The sequence below is a fragment of the Eleutherodactylus coqui genome, chromosome 12, assembly GCF_035609145.1.
Source record: "Eleutherodactylus coqui strain aEleCoq1 chromosome 12, aEleCoq1.hap1, whole genome shotgun sequence".
Lineage (NCBI taxonomy): Eukaryota > Metazoa > Chordata > Amphibia > Anura > Eleutherodactylidae > Eleutherodactylus > Eleutherodactylus coqui.
The window spans coordinates 103144468-103165353 of record NC_089848.1 but is presented as its reverse complement, the minus strand read 5'-3'; the positions used below and the strand labels follow the sequence as shown (position 1 = coordinate 103165353).

Sequence of the window (20886 nt, the reverse complement as noted above, 5' to 3'; positions counted from 1 at the left end):
CCGAGTAGTCAGCTACTCGGAAAAAGTGGTGCTCGGGTCCAAAAACACCCGAACCGAGTAAGTTCGCTCATCTCTATTCTTAGCACATCTGAACCTCTACATTCTTTGCCTCCTCTTTGGACCATTGGCAACCATATGGGTTTTGCTCCTCCCCTTTTTCTTCATTTTCATGCCTCGCATTCTACTGCAACTGACAGGTCCAGCTTCCACAGGCCTATATAGCATATATGACTCTACCCAAGACATAATATAAAGAAATGACCGGACTTGATCCCTGCTCTTCAAAGCTAAAGAATCCAACCAGACTTTTTTCGTCCAACTGGTCTATGTATAAAAAGAACAGTCCCAGACTTAGCACCACAGCTCTTCTACTATGAGAACATAGCTTTAGTTTATGGGGCTCATAGACTTTGACAGCTTGTGTGGAAGGAGTGTTAGAGCAGTTGAAAAATTATAGTGTACCGGAATGGAATCAGGAGGGAAGACTGAATATCCTGCTCGCTTTTATAAATAGAGAAATAGCTACAAGCTGTGAGCAGCGCACATTCCATCTTCTACGTCTAAAGGCAGACGGTGAAGCAACACAATGTGATTGATTAATCAGTGAGGGAGATTCTCTGGGAGGTGAAAGAGTTTATTGGGAACCTGTTATTTTTAGTAGGGTTACATTCCATTATTAAACTCATGGTGCGGTGGGTATCTTCTACCCAGGACATAGCTTCTGAGTTACAGAAATCCAACTCATGGAAATAAAATGTTTGGATATACAGAACACTCCGACTGTAGTCACCACATACAAATAATGGAGTTAAGCCAAATAGAGATAAACTAAATAGATTTTTCCTAAGATGTTACTTAAAGGGATTCCGTCACCAGGTTCATGAAGTTTGACTCGGAGTCGAGCTCCAAGTCACGTAGGTAGACTTTGCCGTCTTCTCTCCGCCCGCATCATGCAGACTGACAATCTCAACCCCTTTGGGTATAGGGAGAGAGCTGTCACTCAGCATGCAGAGAGCAGGGAGAGGCGGGTGTGGCCCGTCACCATGACTCAAACATCATGTATCGGGTGACAGAATTCCCTTAATTTGGCAAGAATAAGTCTACTTGTAGCTAAATAAATTGCATTTCCGGTAGGTTGGGTACAATTGGATTTAAAGGTGATGTACACCTTTAGCACTTTTTTTTTTAAATCAATGTCTTTTTAGAGATGAAGGTTTTTTGTAATTGGTTTTCATTAACATTTTTTGATTGTTTAACTTCTATGCGGGGCATACCTAAAGGCTCAGGGGCCCGGGTGCAAAAGTTCAACTCGGGCCCCCCGGGTCCTTTTGCCCCCCGGCCCCGTACCTATGCCTGAGGGCCAATGTTCACATGCGGAATTTATATATAAAATCTGAGCGTGGCCCCGGCCCGAGAGATCCGTGCATCTTGCAGCCCATAGGGATGCATTAGCATCAGTAGGGCAGCTAAAAGCATGCAGATGGGATTCCTTCCCGGAGTGTGGGTCACAAGCACAGGAAGAAATCGCAGCATGCTCCATTTTCCTGCAGAGAACAGGAGATTTTTTAAAATATTGGTGCGCATGCACGCGGCACGCTGCCGGCGTGCTGAGCCCGTCCGCCCACCGGAAGAAAGAAAATACAGCCAGCACAGAGGGGAGCCCCGCAGCGTCCGAAGAGGTGAGTATAATGTATTTTCCCTCTCCATATCCCTGGGCATGCACGGATTTCACTGCGGGATTCAGCAGTGATATCCGTGCGTGCAAGTGGGCATGAGGTCTAAGAGAGAGATAGATGGGTATGAGATAGATAGGTATGAGATAGATAGGAGACCAGGCAAGATAGATAGATACATACCCCCGGTGGCTGGACTACTTCTTTGGTGAGGAGAGCAGCTGTGTCAGCAGGAATGAAGCAGCAGGGAGATGACATGATCATCCCTGGGCCACTGGATGCCTTGCTGTGCTGTGCCTGTGTGCCGGTAAGTTTGTGTCTGTGTCCTCTCTGCTCCTTTCCCCACCCCTCCTCCTCTTCCCCTGTCGTCTCTCCAAGTTCTCCCCCCTCCCTTCTCCTACACTCCTCTCTGGCTCGTGCTGTAGGCCAGACCGCACTAAGCATGTGGCAGCCGACAGTGTATGGTGGAGGGCGGCCTCGGGGCCCCCTCAAGCACAGGGGCCAGGTCGCCGGTATGCCTATGCTTCTATGTTTGTATTGTTTCAGTCTGCACACACCAACTCGGAGAGAACTGGGAATTAGAGATGGAGCCTGCAGAGAGGAAAATAGTGATAAATGCAGAATTCAAGTCCCATATTGGTCACATATAGTGTTATTCCTCATGTACACACATGGCAGCTTATTCTGAAAACTGATCTGAAAGTGTGGGTACACGTTAAGTTTGCATCACTGGTATTGTTCCATAGACAGATAATTTTCTATTCCTTCTCTTAATAATAACATTACGAAACCCTTCAGCAATTTTTTTTGCTGTCAGATTTGGTGTCGTCACCTGGCAATTTTGTTAAGAATGACTAATCCCTCATTTTCTGATATCTATATAAATATATGAAGGAGTTTTCATTATTTCTCCCCCTCTCTTGCTTGTATCTCTCCTACACTCCCCCAGAACACAGCTTGATTATATACTTGCTAGAATTTTTTTTTACTGCCGTCTAACTAATCTCTGAGTTTGAGCTGAGAGAAACCTTGGCTTCTTCATGTACATTTACTGGTATTGCTTTACATTCCTGTCTGAGCTCTTCTTATCTTAGAAAAACCTGCTCTCTACATGTGATGTTACGCAAAACAAGGTCCGATTACCCCAGAAAGAGAAAGTGTACTAATTAATAAAAGTGACCTTTCGCTAAAGGGAATATGTGATCAGAAAATGATCTCTTCTACAAACCAAGTTTCATGTTAAACATATTTTTAAATAATTTAGGTGGCTTTTTTTATTTTAGATGTCACAAACTGTATATATTTTTTTTAAATCTTAGAATTCTGCGATATTATTCTGCCAAATAATAGTCTGACCCTTCCTGTCCTGTAGAGAAAATAGTCTCAGTTGTCATCTCATTATCATCACAGGCAGGATTACACTGAGAGATGACACCTATATATGAAAAAAAAACAGGATCCATCATTCACAAAAGGTGATGGTTACAGCTCACCTCCTCCTCCTCCCTGCACAAGTTACAGAATATGCGTATGTCATGGAATATAAAGTGTCAAGTTTCAGAATGCAATAAGTTTATGTTTCTTTACTTTGTATTGGACTATTGACTTCTTAAATAGAAGACTAAAACCTATGCTTTGTTGTGTCGGTAACTAGGATTTTAAGCTAAGAAGTCAACAGACAAATTAAATAAGGCTAAGCTATGTTAGCAGAGAAGACACACAACTATAGCAGAAATAGTGTCTAATGCAACAGCAATATCCTGACTTAAATAATTTCTATGTCTAAGACGACCCTTAAGAGCTTTGAGACTATTTGGTAGATGTCAATAAGCCTTTATGATCAATAAGCTTTGTCACCTACGTAACACTAATCTTTGTACCAAGTAACTTTTGAATATGCCCTCTTCTTCTGTATAAGAGTTGGCAATGTTGATAATAAAGTACAATTCATTGAGTTCTCATGGAGAAGTGTCTTGACATAACGTGGAGTGATTACATGCTATTGATAGATAATTGCTAGCAAATCTTCTCATCATGGGCTTCCATATCTACCAATTTGGCACCTGGCAACGAGGTCATCAGATCGGTACCGGTGTGGTCCGATAACACGTACATCACTCTCCTATTGAAGTTAATGGGTCAGCTCCTGTTGTGTCTATGACCTAAGAGCTGTGCTGTAAAGCATATCTCTAAGTGCTGTTAATTGCAGCTCAGGCAAAATGGCCGCCCTCATAGTCATGTACAGACAATAGAATAAAAATCTACAATTAGAAAAAAAACTGATTAAAAAAAAGAAAAATGTGTCACTATCTGGTTTTAATTAGTTAAAAAATATAAGTGATGCATTCCATTTAAAATCCCATTGTGATTGTTCCCAGCAAGAGAAACGAACTAATCTTGTAGATCACCTGTTAACGGCTAAGAAAAATAAATGATGTTATAGTGAGCTTGCAAACCTCTCAGGGTTCTTCCTCAGGCATAATTAAATAAATCTGAGGCACGCATATATATACACACACATACTTATCACAAGGCACAGACATGGATGTGATTAATTTGCACTGAAAAGAATACCACAAGAGGACGAGTAGAAAAATAAATAAAAACTTAAATAGTCCACTGGTAAAGATGTGAAGGTGTTATGTTCCCTGAATTAGTGTTAGGGGGTCACAGAGTGTTATCTGTGCTATAGATTTCTCATACTTCCCATTCACGCATGAATCCTCTTGAAGAATTTAGCCCTCTATTGAAAGTGTCAAAGGTTGTTATAAATTTGTACTCCCAAATTCTTCTATGGCTCTGTAATCTGAAATTGCCTTTAAGTATAATAACTTTCATGTGTTCTATGTTGTGTCTGTAACTAGAAAAGTGCTCGGCTACAGGTAATTCTGTCTTTCTCTCTTTAACCGTGTGGCGGTAAGATCTCATCTTGGGTTTCAGATTTTGTCCTGTTTCTCCAACATAAAGCCCTGCAACAGGACATTTAATGCACCGGATCAGGTACACAACATCCGACGTGGAACATGTAAATGTCCCCAGGATCATAAAACCCCCCTGCACACGGGCGGAAATTCCGGGGCGAGATTTCCGGCAGAATTTCCGCCCATGGCTGCTGCCATAGGATTGCATTAGAAAACGCAATCCTAGGCAGACAGCTGCGATTTGTCAGCATGAAATCACATGCGGCATGTTCTATTTCTGCGAGACCCACACAGAAATGTCAATAATGCCAGGCCGGCAGCCAGCGCGTAACAGAGCCAGAGCCGCGGGAGCAGGTGAGACCCGCACTGGTCCCTGCAGGGGCACGGGTCGGATCCCATTGTGAGAATTCTCACAGCGGGATCCGACCCGGCCATCTGCAGGCGGCTATAGTCATGTTGTATGTTGGAGATTTGTATCCTGTCCATTGTCAGTAAATTTAAAATTCCGACATTTCTAATCTGTGGACTTTGGGAGATAAACAGAAATGTGTATACATTTATTGATTCATTCCTCAATTTAGTTGGTTTTGCAAAAACACCCAGGAGCATAACTATAATGGGTGTGAAAAAATGGTCACACCCACGTCCTAAAGCTTTACGGACCCATAAGGTTTCTCCACCCCATATGAGGAGACCAGTAATATAAAATCGAGCATTTTAATAGGTGGGGGGGGGGAGCTGTAAAGGGGTTTTTCTGCCCTCTTTTTCACCGCTGACCTATCATCTGGATAGGTCATGAGTAGTTGATGGATGAGGGTCCACTTCTCGGGCCCCCCAACCCTCAGCTGATCATCCAGTCCACTGTCCAGTGCAGTGGGGCAGACATTGTCATTAGCTATCAGCACAGGAAGTATGTGTGCCAGCTTCACTACCATTGAAATCAATGGGAGAGCCACGCTGCTCCTCCACTTCCTGCTCCTCTCCTGGTCAAGACTGGATGGGAAGTTCAGACCAGCAGAGAAGCAGAAAGTGCCATAGTAGCATGGATTTCATGTGCTGATGGTTAATGACAATGTCCGGTTAGCTGCACTGACAGCAGGCTACACAATCAACTAATGAACAGGGGTCCCGAGTAGTGGACCCCCGCCCATCAACTACTGATGTCCTATCTAGAGGACAGGTCAAAAGTGAGAAATAGGGCAGATAACCCTTTAAAGACTTTGTATTTGGGCCCAGCAGATTCAAGTTACACTTCTGTAAATATCATTTTTGGTGTAGGCCCCTCCTCCCCAATCACTGAGATTATGGAAGATCATCTGCATAAACAAATGGAGCGGGCAGCTCTAGCTGGTACAAGGGTGACGATGAGATTATAATTACCCTGACTACCATGATTCTGCTTCAACTTCAGGAGAGAAGATTGCTCATCTTGTTGCAGGAAAAGTTTAAGGGCCAATTTATGGAAGGTCCGAAAAAACTGTTAAAAAAAGTCATACTGGGAGGGCAAAACACTTCAAAAGAAAAACCCACCCAGTCTGTAATAATACCATAAAAGAAGATATGCTCACCTTCTTAATCCCCCGCCGTGCCAGAATGGGATTGGCAAAAGAGAGGGAAAGGTAATATATTTTTTATAATCTGTGATATATTTAATATATTCAGATTTTTTAGTATCTGGTTGAGTGCCAAGAGACTGGTGCAGGACAATGTAGTGCCCATTTTCAAAAGGCTACAATATAAAAGAAAGAAAGTTCCCTATAGTGCAGGAAAGCTTCAAACTGACACATAAAAGTAGTAAAATAGGACAGTTCCACCTAATGGCAGCCAACTCTAGAGATAACGGATCTGCTGGCCTCAAACTGCATCGAATAAAACAGTGAAGAAGAAGATGAACATGGAACTGCTACCACAAGGAACCCGGTCCACAAGGAATATTTTGTATTTAAATGTCACATCTTTTATTTTTGTAGTGATCTAATGAAAGCACCGATCCGGCGCAGAAACATGTCACACAATAAACTCCTCCAATATTCCTGGACAAGGTTCCTCGTAGTAGCAGCACCTTGTTTATCTTCTTCTTCACTGTGTCAGGGAAATTTCTGCGTACAGCACCAATCAGGCCCACCCCATTGCCCCGCTGCCGGCGGTAAAAAAGAGACACCACACACGGAGGTCTGGTATAGTTCCTCACACGGGGACATAACTGCGCCCTTTATTACAGATTACATGGGATCTTATACCCTTTGGTCTCATCACTAGGAATGGGTGATGGTCTCATTGGCTCAAATTCACCGCATAACCATATATGTAAAGTCCGGATTTCCGCCTGAGACAGTGAAAATCATATACATAGTTGAACAGTCGTTATCTAGATACAGCGCTTCTGGGAAAACAGCCAAGCACACGGCCTTCGTGTTCGGCTCTGTATCATCTCTGAATTTCTGGACACATCTCTCTCAGCCTTGCAAACTTTTGGAATATCTGATGTAAGGCGACATATAAGTTTTTCTCATTTTAACTTTGAATAGAACTTGCATACGGGTATAAAAGCATAAAAAACATATGGCAAAATATACATATACCCTCACAACTGTACTTCCTGATACATTTTCAAAACGGGCTCTAAATCTTCCTAAGGGCCTATATAGAGGAGCATGTGACATAAAATAGTATTCTAGGGCATAGCCAGCATGGCTTCACAAAGGACAGAAGTTGTTTCATTTGTAGAACCTGGACAGAGGGGTAGCTATAGATAAATGTGTTTGACACTTTTCTTCTACACTTAATTGGTAACAGTCTTTCATTTTCCTTTATTCGGCGAGAGCTGCCTGCGATTGGCTGAGCGCCTCAGCCAATCACAATCAGCGCTTTCAGCAGGCGGAAATTTTAAATCCCCGGCTGCTCAAAGATCAGCACTACAGAATCGGGGACAGCGGGAGAAGACGCGGCTGAGCCCCAGCAGCTGAAGAAGGTGAGTATCTATTTTCTTAATTTTTTTACACTACTTTTACTGTTTTTTCAGGGAAGGGCTTATATTTACAGCACTTCCCTGAAATCCAATGACAGGGTGCGGGCAGCAGGATCTTCTACCGCAGCTGTCATGTGTGTCAGCAGCGGTAGGGAATTAAAGAATTCCTTTGCTGCATCTGTCACAGATGTGGCAGATGGAGCAGCAGGGAATTCTTTTTACTAGTGGGGATGAAGGAAACATCTGTGCAGGGGACTCGGCAGCGGAGGACAGGTAAGTTTTTTGTTGTTTTTTTGTTTTTTTTTACACTAAAATTCTTGTTTTTCAGGGAAGGGCTTATATGTAAAGCCCTTCCATGAAAAACAATGCAGGGGTGCCAGCAGACCATTGTCTTCAATGGAGCCGCTGGCAGCAGCCGCGGCTCCATTAAAAACAATGCGTGCATTCACTATGGTGCAAGCATGTCCTATCTTTGCACACACAAGCCTGCAAAGAACGGACATGTGAACACACCATAGGGAATGCATTGGGGCTAATAGACGCGTGTTTTTGTGTGCGCGTATGCAGCACAAAACACGCTCGTGTGAATCCACCCTTAGAAAGAGAAACCAGCAGCATATCCCGATGCAATAAAAATGATATTTTTAATATCCCATCACCACAGATAGCAGCAAGGTTTCGGCTTAGCAGCCTTCTAGAAGCTCACTCTGAGTTTAGTTTCCATGTAAAAACCCTCTGCATGCAGTAATATAAAAAATAGGCATATACTCACCTCTCCTTACACCCACTCATTGCTCAGCGCCTGTATTTATAGGCTCCAGTCCGATCCAGTTTACAGGATGTCACAGGTGCTGAAACCAATAGTAGAGCTCAACGATTGATCACTGAGCTCTGTCATTGGCTGCAGCACCTCAGATGGTAAACAGGCTTGACAGAGGGGAGACCAGGAGCAACGGTGGAGTTACACAGCGGGAACTGGGAGAGGTGAGTATATGCCTATTTCTTAGGTAACTGCATGCAGAGGGGTTTTTAACAACTGAAGTATTGCACTATATAGTACAAGCAATCAAATGATTGCAAGTTCAGATCCCCTATGGGAACTAAGTAGAAAAAGTTGAATAAAATGTTTTAAATAGAAAAAAAACAACTAAAAATAAAAAATAAAAAAAACTAAACAATGAAAAGAAAACCACATGATTGATATAGTCGTGTTTGTAAACTATTGCAATATCACAATATTTTTCCCAAAGAAATTGAATAAGCAGGAGGCCACTTCGAAAAAAACTTTCCTTATTTCAGCTATAGCAGCGGTTCTACGGCACATAGAGAGACGTGGAAAGCAGATTTTTGCTTATCACATGCTACTCTTCAACTTTGCAAGTGGGTTTTGCCCTCTCTCTTACAGGGGACCAAACACAAAATTTAAATCCATGTTCTGGGCCCCCCAGGGGTCCATACGTCATACCATCATGTAGCGCATCCATGCCTTCCTGTTCAAGTACCGTATTGTTATTTCACTATAGGACACCAGTATTGAGAGGTAGAGCTGGATCAGTGTTTTTGACTCCAGCCCGCATTCTAGACACATAATACATCATGTGTGCATAAACCTAAATTTAGCACCAGACGTACAAGTACAATAGAAAGGATCTGGTAATCGTTGAGCTATTACTGACATTTAAAGAGCTCTGTCATAACTTACATTCAGTTTCAGTCTTCGATATTTGCAAGCTGGGCTGTTACAGTAGCTAAACCACACCACAATCTACTAAACAAGCATGAAAGCTGAAATCTATGCTCAGAGCTGATTGCTGCTCTAAGGTTTTGCTCCTTAATACGAGACCATAAAAGCTATTTTGCTTCTGATCCTGTTCCTGCCCACTCAGGCATTAAAATATGGAGTGCATTAGAATATGAAATCCCCCTATTGCCTCGAAGGAATTTTTTTTTTTCTTACACAGAAGCTCCTGTAAGGATTCAAGTTGAGTTACTAAGTGCAATGAGAGCTTTGAATCAACTGTCTCTACTGGAGGGGAGTTGGTTCTTTTCACATGCGCTGCCTCTATTCACTTCATTTGCAAAGGTGCTGCTGAAGCTTTTACTCCCTCACTATCCAGGATCTGACTCGTGGGAATCTTCGCTTTCAAGATTTCATACTTGACCCTTATTCTTTAACCAGCGAGGACGTAACATCTTACTGTCTTCCTATAATCATACTCATTGCGATCTATAGACTGGACCTCATGCTCTCGGATCTAATGCCTTGCAATGATCACCCAAGAATCTTCCTAACTTGAAGTAGTCTGTAAGATGAAGACTATATCATCTGTACTCATCGTAACTTTTCCTCTTCTGCTTTCTGTGAGTATCTGGATTGTGGAAATCTATTGGGAATTGTGAGCTCTGCACATAAAGCTTCTTCGGTGGCTTTTGAACTGCTCTTGCACCTAGGACTTGGTTGGGGATATTATCTTACATTTGTATTGAAGGGGTTCTATTAGCAGATCCTTAATATTCTGGAGGCACTGAAGCTTTTATGGGTTTGTTTTGTCGATAGAACAACAGGTTACGTTTTTTTTAATTAGATTTTTATTGCTTTGCATTACTTTGTTGCTTGTTTTTAAACCCATGGTCTGTTTATTATTTATTACAGAACAGTCAACAAACGTATCACACAGTTTAACCCCTTAGTGACAAGCCTATTTTTTAATTTCATCGTCAAATTGCAAGACCCATAACTTGTTGTTTTTATGTGGGGCGAGCTGTACTTGTTGATGGCACCACTTTGGGGTACATGTAATGTATAACTTCTATTACACTTTTTAGGGGGGGAAAGGAACCCCCACCCTCTTCCCCCCAGAAATTCCACCAGTGTTTTTTTGGGGCGTTCATTTAGCAATAAAAATGACACAATAACTTTCTTATGTGGATCGGCATGATTACTGCAGATTTTATTTTTGACTACTTTTGCACAATGAAACCACGTTCATAAAGAAAAACTATTGATTTTGCATCGCTGCATTCTAAGACCTATAACATTTTTATTTTTCCTGCAATAGAGCTCTGTGATGTGAGGTCTTGTTATTTGCAGAAAGAGTTGTAGTTTTTATTGGTACCATTGTGGGGTACATGTGAGTTTTGGATTGGTTTTTATTGTGTTTATTTGCTTTTTTTTTTTTTAATTATCTTTAAGGTGTTTACAATGTGTGATAAATAACAAAATATTTTCATTGTCTGAATTGTTATGAATGAGCTAATACCTATTATGTTTAGCTTTTTTTTTGGGGGGGGGGGTATTTTATCCATGTAAAAAGGCTTTTGTGGACAAAAATGTGTATTTTTTCAGCTAGGTTTTTTTTTTCCATAAATTAAACTTTTTTAAAAACTCTATTTATTATTCTCTCAAGGGGACTTAAAGATGCGATAATTCGATTGCTTGGGTAGTACACTGTATTACTTATGTAGTGCATTCTACTAACCTATGACAGCAGCCTATTACACTCTGTCGGAGGCGGGATCTAATAGGCTGAGTTACATGGCAGATATGGAGACCTTTCTCAGGCTTCCGGGTGCCATTGGAACTCATTGGTACTTTGCAATAGCACTGCTGATGCTGATGGCTGTCATCTGCTTACATGCTGCAGTTGCTATTGATTGTGGTATGTAAGGAGCTAAATGGAACCTCTCATCAAAATTAAGCCAAGTTAACTAAATAATTGCAGTTTGGAAATTTCACACGCCATATGTAAAATAGGCAGAGCGGTCTGGTGGGCATGCCAGCCGCTTGGTTTTCACAAAAGCCCGTTCCTCTTGCCTTTTTTGACGTGGCTGAATGCGTCACTCGTGCATCGCTGCGAAGTTTCATGACTGCGCAGTGAGCTTGTCTAGTGGCGCATACATAGATGGTAGAGATGAGCGAGCACGCTCACTTAAGGCAGATACTCGAGTATCGCTCTTCTCGAGTATCTGCATACTCATCGAAGCAGATGCAGGGGGGCAGCAGAGGGTGAGCGGGGGGGGGGGGGGGGGGGGAGAGAGAGAGATGGGATACAGGTTGCATGCATCCATTGATATCAATGGAGGTGTCTGCATGGAATCCACAGTGAAATAGAGCGTAGTGCGACTTTTCTTCCACTCGCAGAATACGCAATTCATACCCGGGGGTGTTAAGGAAAATTCAAAACGATGTGCCTTTTAATGTCCTTGCAGACGATCGTGGAATCCGCAATTTAAATCCGGCCCTGTGAGACCGGAGTTATAATTCGTAATGGCAGCGCTGTTGTTGGTTTACTTTGCTAACTACAGGTGATAGGTTGAAGTAGGCTGCGTGACGCACCATAAGCTGTCATGACCTGAGGCTACTCCTCTGCTAGCAGTTAGAGCAGGAGCCTAGTTGTCCGTAGTCAGCTAAGCCACCATCAACAGATGTATGTTCAGGTTTAAAGCCCATTGGTGAGGTCACTAAAAAGGTGTATTGGTGGTCACTAAGGGGTTAAGAGTCTTTTATCAAAAGAATAGGCTTTTCCTGATATTCTTCCTACTTTATTACTATTATTCTCAGTGAGCAGCGTTCGCCTCAGCAGTTGAATTTGACATTTGGTAGTTTTTGTGTTCTGCATGATAACTTAGTGAGTTGAGATAAAGCAGTGGGGCAGATTTATTACTGGTGTTGCACCAGAATTCTGGCATATGTTGTTTGTTTGTTTTTTTGGCGCAACTCAGTTTAGACAAATTTACTATTGATTTGCGCCAAAAAGAACAGATGTTCCGCGTCTCACTTCATTTTTCAAAAGTAGTTAGAAAAGGGGGCGGGGTTTAAATGGAGTAAATCTTTTAGGCAGATTTTAGAATTATGACTTTTTAAAAAGTTGCAACATTTGTCGCAATCTCACTCCAGTAGCAGGGGGAGTACAAAGTGACTTCGCATCACCTATTTTAGGCCGGCTTCACACGAGCGTGACGGGCTCCGCAGCGGAATATTCCACAGTGAAGCCCGTCACAGCGCCCCCCAGAGACCCCATACTTACCAGCGGAAGATAGCGTGAAGACGCTTCCCCGCCCACCGCCGTCGCCTCATGTGACACGCCCACCGCGTCACATGACGCGGCCGGCCGTGTCACGTGACACGCCGGCGGTAGGCGGGAAAGCGTTTTCACGCTATCTTCCGTTGTGTTACAGCGGGAGAAAGCATGAACGGACGGCTTCCATTGACTGCAATGGAAGCTGTCAGCACGTACACCCGCGGCAAATTGAGCATGCCGCGGGTGAGGACGGGAGATTTCACGGTGCAGAATTCCGCGGTGGAATTCCGCATCGTGAGCATTGAGCTATTAGGTTCAATAGAGCCTAATAGCTGCGGGCAACGCAGCGGATTTTTGCCCCGAATTTACACGGCGTAAATCCGTTCGTTAAAGATGCAATAAAACGATCAACATTGTGGAACATTTGTAAATTTGTTGCATTATAAAATTGGAGAAAGGAAAAAAAAGCTGTTGGAAAAGTGGCGTCAAAAATTCACCCTATAGTAAATGCTCTTCAGTGTCTTTACTCTGAGTAATATCATAAGCAGTTGTGATAAGATGGAAACTTTTTTCTGTTAGGGCTCATTCACACAGGCGTATTTGGTCTGTATTGCGCATGTATTCTTTATGTGCGTAATACAGACAGAATAACACCTATTGATTTGCATTGGAGTATTAAGATGAGTGTATTTTTTTCATGTGACTTTTGCTCACATTTAAAAAGTCACAGCATATCCTGGTGGCTATAGATGGTGGGGAAGAGAGTGCTGGCTGTGGATGATAGGGGAGTGTAGTGGCTAAGAATAATGATGGGGGAGAGTGGTGGCTGTGGATGATGGGGGAGGTTGGTGGCTGTGGATGGTTGTGGCTGTGGATGGTGGAAGATTGGTAGCTGTGGATGGTGGCTGAGGATGGTGGTAGAGAGTGGTGACTGTGGATGGTGGGAAAGAGTGGTAGCTGTAGATGGTGGGAGAGGGGTGGCTGTGGGTGGTGGGGGAGGGTGTGGGCTGTGGGTGGTGGGAGAATGGTGGGGGAGGGTGATGGCTGTGAATGGTGGTAGAGTGGGGGCTGAGGATGGAGGGGGAGTGGTAGGTGTGGATGGTGGGGGAGAGTGATGTCTGTGGATGGTGAGGTAGGGTGGTTGCTGTGGCTGGTGAGGGAGGGTGGTGGCTGAGCATAGTGGGAGAGTGGTATATAAGGATGGTGGGCAGAGTGAAGGCTATGGATAGTAGGGAGAGGAAGGGCTGTGGAAGATGGGAAGAGCGAGGACTGTGGAAGGTGGGAAGAGTGAGGGCTGTCAAAGGTGGAAAGGGTGATGGCTGAGGATGTAATGGATAGTCGTGGCTGTGGATGGTGGGAGAGAGTGGTGAAATGAGGCTGGTGGGGGAGAGTGGTGGAATGAGGCTGGTGGGGGAGAGGGAAGAGTAGGGGCTGTGGATGGTGAGGAGAGTAATGTCTGTGGAAGGTGGGGAGAGCGGGGGGGGGGGCTGTGGAAGATGGGAAGAGTATGGGCTGTGGATGCTGGGCTGTGGAGGGTGGGAAGATTAGGGGCTGTGGGAGAGTGGTGGAATGAGGCTGGTGGGGGAGAGTGGTGGAATGAGGCTGGTGGGGGAGAGTGGTGGAATGAGGCTGGTGGGGGAGAGTGGTGGAATGAGGCTGGTGGGGGAGAGTGGTGGAATGAGGCTGGTGGGGGAGAGTGGTGGAATGAGGCTGGTGGGGGAGAGTGGTGGAATGAGGCTGGTGGGGGAGAGTGGTGGAATGAGGCTGGTGGGGGAGAGTGGTGGAATGAGGCTGGTGGGGGAGAGTGGTGGAATGAGGCTGGTGGGGGAGAGTGGTGGAATGAGGCTGGTGGGGGAGAGTGGTGGAATGAGGCTGGTGGGGGAGAGTGGTGGAATGAGGCTGGTGGGGGAGAGTGGTGGAATGAGGCTGGTGGGGGAGAGTGGTGGAATGAGGCTGGTGGGGGAGAGTGGTGGAATGAGGCTGGTGGGGGAGAGTGGTGGAATGAGGCTGGTGGGGGAGAGTGGTGGAATGAGGCTGGTGGGGGAGAGTGGTGGAATGAGGCTGGTGGGGGAGAGTGGTGGAATGAGGCTGGTGGGGGAGAGTGGTGGAATGAGGCTGGTGGGGGAGAGTGGTGGAATGAGGCTGGTGGGGGAGAGTGGTGGAATGAGGCTGGTGGGGGAGAGTGGTGGAATGAGGCTGGTGGGGGAGAGTGGTGGAATGAGGCTGGTGGGGGAGAGTGGTGGAATGAGGCTGGTGGGGGAGAGTGGTGGAATGAGGCTGGTGGGGGAGAGTGGTGGAATGAGGCTGGTGGGGGAGAGTGGTGGAATGAGGCTGGTGGGGGAGAGTGGTGGAATGAGGCTGGTGGGGGAGAGTGGTGGAATGAGGCTGGTGGGGGAGAGTGGTGGAATGAGGCTGGTGGGGGAGAGTGGTGGAATGAGGCTGGTGGGGGAGAGTGGTGGAATGAGGCTGGTGGGGGAGAGTGGTGGAATGAGGCTGGTGGGGGAGAGTGGTGGAATGAGGCTGGTGGGGGAGAGTGGTGGAATGAGGCTGGTGGGGGAGAGTGGTGGAATGAGGCTGGTGGGGGAGAGTGGTGGAATGAGGCTGGTGGGGGAGAGTGGTGGAATGAGGCTGGTGGGGGAGAGTGGTGGAATGAGGCTGGTGGGGGAGAGTGGTGGAATGAGGCTGGTGGGGGAGAGTGGTGGAATGAGGCTGGTGGGGGAGAGTGGTGGAATGAGGCTGGTGGGGGAGAGTGGTGGAATGAGGCTGGTGGGGGAGAGTGGTGGAATGAGGCTGGTGGGGGAGAGTGGTGGAATGAGGCTGGTGGGGGAGAGTGGTGGAATGAGGCTGGTGGGGGAGAGTGGTGGAATGAGGCTGGTGGGGGAGAGTGGTGGAATGAGGCTGGTGGGGGAGAGTGGTGGAATGAGGCTGGTGGGGGAGAGTGGTGGAATGAGGCTGGTGGGGGAGAGTGGTGGAATGAGGCTGGTGGGGGAGAGTGGTGGAATGAGGCTGGTGGGGGAGAGTGGTGGAATGAGGCTGGTGGGGGAGAGTGGTGGAATGAGGCTGGTGGGGGAGAGTGGTGGAATGAGGCTGGTGGGGGAGAGTGGTGGAATGAGGCTGGTGGGGGAGAGTGGTGGAATGAGGCTGGTGGGGGAGAGTGGTGGAATGAGGCTGGTGGGGGAGAGTGGTGGAATGAGGCTGGTGGGGGAGAGTGGTGGAATGAGGCTGGTGGGGGAGAGTGGTGGAATGAGGCTGGTGGGGGAGAGTGGTGGAATGAGGCTGGTGGGGGAGAGTGGTGGAATGAGGCTGGTGGGGGAGAGTGGTGGAATGAGGCTGGTGGGGGAGAGTGGTGGAATGAGGCTGGTGGGGGAGAGTGGTGGAATGAGGCTGGTGGGGGAGAGTGGTGGAATGAGGCTGGTGGGGGAGAGTGGTGGAATGAGGCTGGTGGGGGAGAGTGGTGGAATGAGGCTGGTGGGGGAGAGTGGTGGAATGAGGCTGGTGGGGGAGAGTGGTGGAATGAGGCTGGTGGGGGAGAGTGGTGGAATGAGGCTGGTGGGGGAGAGTGGTGGAATGAGGCTGGTGGGGGAGAGTGGTGGAATGAGGCTGGTGGGGGAGAGTGGTGGAATGAGGCTGGTGGGGGAGAGTGGTGGAATGAGGCTGGTGGGGGAGAGTGGTGGAATGAGGCTGGTGGGGGAGAGTGGTGGAATGAGGCTGGTGGGGGAGAGTGGTGGAATGAGGCTGGTGGGGAGAGTGGTGGAATGAGGCTGGTGGGGGAGAGTGGTGGAATGAGGCTGGTGGAGGAGAGTGGTGGAATGAGGCTGGTGGAGGAGAGTGGTGGAATGAGGCTGGTGGAGGAGAGTGGTGAAATGAGGCTGGTGGAGGAGAGTGGTGGAATGAGGCTGGTGGAGGAGAGTGGTGGAATGAGGCTGGTGGAGGAGAGTGGTGAAATGAGGCTGGTGGAGGAGAGTGGTGAAATGAGGCTGGTGGAGGAGAGTGGTGAAATGAGGCTGGTGGAGGAGAGTGGTGAAATGAGGCTGGTGGAGGAGAGTGGTGAAATGAGGATGGTGGAGGAGAGTGGTGAAATGAGGATGGTCAGAGAGAGTGGTGGATGAGGATGGTCAGAGAGAGTGGTGGATGAGGATGGTCAGAGAGAGTGGTGGATGAGGATGGTCAGAGAGAGTGGTGGATGAGGATGGTCAGAGAGAGTGGTGGATGAGGATGGTCAGAGAGAGTGGTAGCTGTAGATGGTGGGAGAGAGTGGTGGATGAGGATGGTCAGAGAGAGTGGTGGCTGTGGATGGTAGGGTGAGCGATCGCTGTGGATGGTGGGAACAGTAATGTCTGTGGAAGGTGGGGGGGCTGTGGAAGGTGGGAAGAGTAGGGGCTGTGGATACTGGGCTGTGGAGGGTGGGGAGCTATGGAAAGTGGGAAGAGTAGGAGCTGTGGACGGTGGAGAGAGTAATGGCTGTGGGGGGTGAGGAGTGTGGGGGGCTGTGGAAGGTGGGAAGAGTAGGGGCTGCGGATGCTTGGGAGAGTAATAGATGTGGAGGGTGGAAAGTGTGGGGGGCTGTGGAAGGTGGGAAGATTAAGGGCTGTGAAAGGTGGGAAGAGTAGGGGTTGTGAATGTTGGGTAGAGTAATGGCTGTGGAAGGTGGGAAGAGTGGGGACTGTGGATGGTGCAGAAGGAAAGTAATAGCTAAATAGTAAAATATATTTTGCGAGAAGGGCACGATTGAATTCTTGCTATGGGCCCCCATGAGTTCTATGTACGCCCCTGTGCGTATTCATTAAGTATTAACGCATGTTGGCAGGAGATAGTGGGGGGGAAATAGTGACGTCATCGGGCTTTCTTGCATATGTAAATGCACAGCACATTCCAAAGAAAAACGTGCAAAAAAACTCATGCAAAAAACTCACACGTCAAAAAACACACGGAAAAATGCTGTGCATGGGCAGTAAATACGCTGTGTATTTCAGCGACTGAATATGCATATGCCTGTGTGAATGAGCCCTTTACACAGGCACTAGTGATATCGGTCAGTGAAAATCTGACAGTTTTGCCAGCCATTTCCTGAAGATTTTGATAATATTTTATATATTTTCACGTTAAAAATGTGGGAATTTCATCCGCTTTACTTGTTTTTTTCACATGCATTTTTCAGCCAAGTGAAGAAAATAAAATCACAAGTCCTTTCAATAGTAATATGCTAGAGAATTTCATCACACTTGCGTGGCATGCGAGTGCAATGCATTTTTTTTCACGCTCTTATAGGAAATATGCGTGCTATTTAGAGATGAGCGAGTATACTCACTAACGGCAATTACTCGATCGAGCATTGCCCTTAGCGAGTATCTCCCCGCTCGCAAGAAAAGGTTCAGCTGCCGGCGGCGGGCGGGGAGCAGCGGGGGAGAGCGGGGAGGTCTCTCTCTCCCTCTCCCCCCCCCCCCCCCTCACTCCCCCTGCTCACTGCCGCAACTCACCTGTCACCCGCGCCGGCAGCCGAACCTTTTCTTCTGAGCGGGCAAGTACTCGCTAAGGACAATGCTCGATCGAGTAATTGTCCTTAGCGAGTATGCTCACTCATCTCTAGTGCTATTGCATGCAAGAAAAAAAAGCCGAAAGATAGAGCAAGTACTATCTTTTCTCGTGTTTGGTAATATCTTGCAAGAATCACCCTAGTCAAACCAAAACCATTGAAATCAATGATTTATTTTCATCACTTTTTGTGTCCGTGATTCTCGGTCATGTATTGACGCCTTTACATTGTTAAATAACGACAACATATTTCGAAGCTGTGTACAAAGTGTTAAATAGATTTTACCACTAAAGACATTTATCCCCTTTTAACAGGAGAGCGGATAAATGTCTGATTGCTGGGGAATGGAACCACAGCGATCCCAGGACTGCAACACCTGAATGGTGAGGCGTATGCCCAACTGCCACTCTATTCAATTCTATGGGACAGCTGATGATTGGTGCACTCAGCAACCTCCCTCCATTCCATAGGAGTGACTGGAGCAGCAGTCAAGCATGCACATTACCACTGCAGTCACATGGAGCATTCAGGGACGCAGTTCTCAGGATTGGTATAGGTCCAAGGAGTCGAAACCTGAGTAACCAGACATTTATACCCTATCCAGTGATTCCCAAGTTTTTTCAGTCATGGAGCCCATTTTGAAGCAAGGGTTTCTCGTGGAGCCCCAAGGTGTGGTCAGGGGAGGGTTTAGGTGGGGGCTTATCACAACATATGATTTTTACCTCCATTGCTATAAAAAGGACAGAGCTATTTAAAAAAAAATAGCTGGAGCGCTGGATGGACTATTGATATACATTATGTTTAAAATTAACATACTGCGGAATTAAATCCACATGTCAGTATCTGTACGGGTTTTGTGCAGATTTTTTCCCACAGTATGTGGATGAGATTTTTAAAATGTCATCCACTTTTCTGCTACAGCTACTGTGAATTCCACAGCAAATCCGCCCTGTGTAGTAATAGTGTCCCCTATATTGGCCCCAGTAATAATAGCGTCCCCTATATTGGCCCTAGTAGTAACAGTGACCCCTATTGCGGCCCCAGTAATAATAGTGTCCCCCACAGTGGCCTCAGTAGTAATAGTGACCCCAACCATAGCTCCAGTAGTAATAGCGTCCCCTATATTGGCCCGTGTAGTAATAGCATCCCCTATTTTGGCCCCAGTAGTAATAGTGACCTCTACAGTGGCCCCAGTAGTAATAGGAACACCCACAGTGCCCTCAGTAGTAATAGATACCCCCATGGTGGCCTCAGCAGTAATAGTGACCCCCACAGTGGTCTCAGTAGTAATTGTGTAGTGATAATAACCCCTCAGTAATATTAACCCTACAGTAGTCCCAGTAATAATATTAACCTCCTCAGTAATAATAACCCCACAACAGCCCCAGTAATAATATTAACCCCACATTAGCCCCAGTTTTAATAGGACTTCCAACCCATATACTTATCTTCTCCTTGTAGTCAACGCCGCTCCTCCTCATCTCAGTGCTGATCCTGGCTGCACACTGACAGCAGTGTGTGAGCTCGGAATGTTTTCTCCCTTCTCCTCTCCTGCAGAACTAAGGAGGAGAGATCAGGGGAGGAGGATCCCCGGGTGCACACACTGATGTCAGAGTGTACACTAGAATCAGCGCCGCTGCATGATTACCGGCTGCGGAGATGCAGCACTCTGGCCAGTACTCACTATTGCGGTGAGCAGCCATCAGCACGTATGCTAGCAGAGAGGGCTCTGTGTGCTCTCCCCAGCACGGGTGCCATAGGTTTGCCACCACGGACCTAGACCCTCGGTTGGAGCCCCAAGGGCTCCGCAGAGCACAGTTTGGGGAATGCTGCCCTATCCTATGGTAGTAAACTCATTTAAAGGAGATGTCCCGCGCCGAAACGGGTTTTTTTTTTTTTTAAACCCCCCCCCCGTTCGGCGCGAGACAACCCCGATGCAGGGGTTAAAAAAACCACCCGCACAGCGCTTACCTGAATCCCGGCGGTCCGGTGACTTCAATACTTACCGCTGAAGATGGCCGCCGGGATCCTCTATCTTCGTGGACCGCAGCTCTTCTGTGCGGTCCACTGCCGATTCCAGCCTCCTGATTGGCTGGAATCGGCACGTGACGGGGCGGAGCTACACGGAGCTACACGGAGCCCCATAGAGAACAGCAGAAGACCCGGACTGCGCAAGCGCGGCTAATTTGGCCATCGGAGGCCAAAAATTAGTCGGCACCATGGAGACCAGGACGCTAGCAACGGAGCAGGTAAGTAAAAAACTTTTTATAACTTCTGTATGGCTCATAATTAATGCACAATGTACATTACAAAGTGCATTATTATGGCCATACAGAAGTGTATAACCCCACTTGCTGCCTCGGGACATCTCCTTTAATTCATTCACATCAGGCTTTCACTGAGGAAGCCTGGACTCATCCATGTAGATTTTGATACAGTAAGGGCAAATACACATGGGTGCATGCACTAATACACTCGCTGCTACGGAGCATATTAGTACATGAACCGTGTTTTTATGACTATTCAAACTCTGCGCTATAGTGCACGAGTTTTTTAAAAAAGCGTGAAAATAGGTCTTGCTCATAAAATCTGCATCTTGGCTGTGTCCTGTGGACAATTCTGTAAAAAGTCCCAAAGGGTGTATTTACATGGGCAATTTTCCGGCGTGGGTTCTCTCCGATTGTGTGAGCGACAGAATTTGCACAAGTCATTTTTCTCTCGGACTGATAGTCTGAATTTTTCAAAAATTGCTGCAAGTAGTATTTTTGTG

At 46.6% G+C, this 20886-nt stretch overlaps 1 protein-coding gene across 1 annotated transcript in view; it reads left to right on the top strand.

The window, feature by feature from the left end:
- The first annotated feature begins 9548 nt into the window (after nucleotides 1-9548).
- VIPR2 (vasoactive intestinal peptide receptor 2) overlaps nucleotides 9549-20886 on the top strand; it is a 120342-nt gene continuing 109004 nt past the window's right edge. Inside the window, exon 1 of the mRNA XM_066584619.1 lies at nucleotides 9549-9923. Within this exon, the coding sequence (XP_066440716.1) occupies nucleotides 9873-9923 (51 nt within the window). The 5' untranslated portion in view covers nucleotides 9549-9872. The remainder of the gene's footprint in view (nucleotides 9924-20886) is intronic.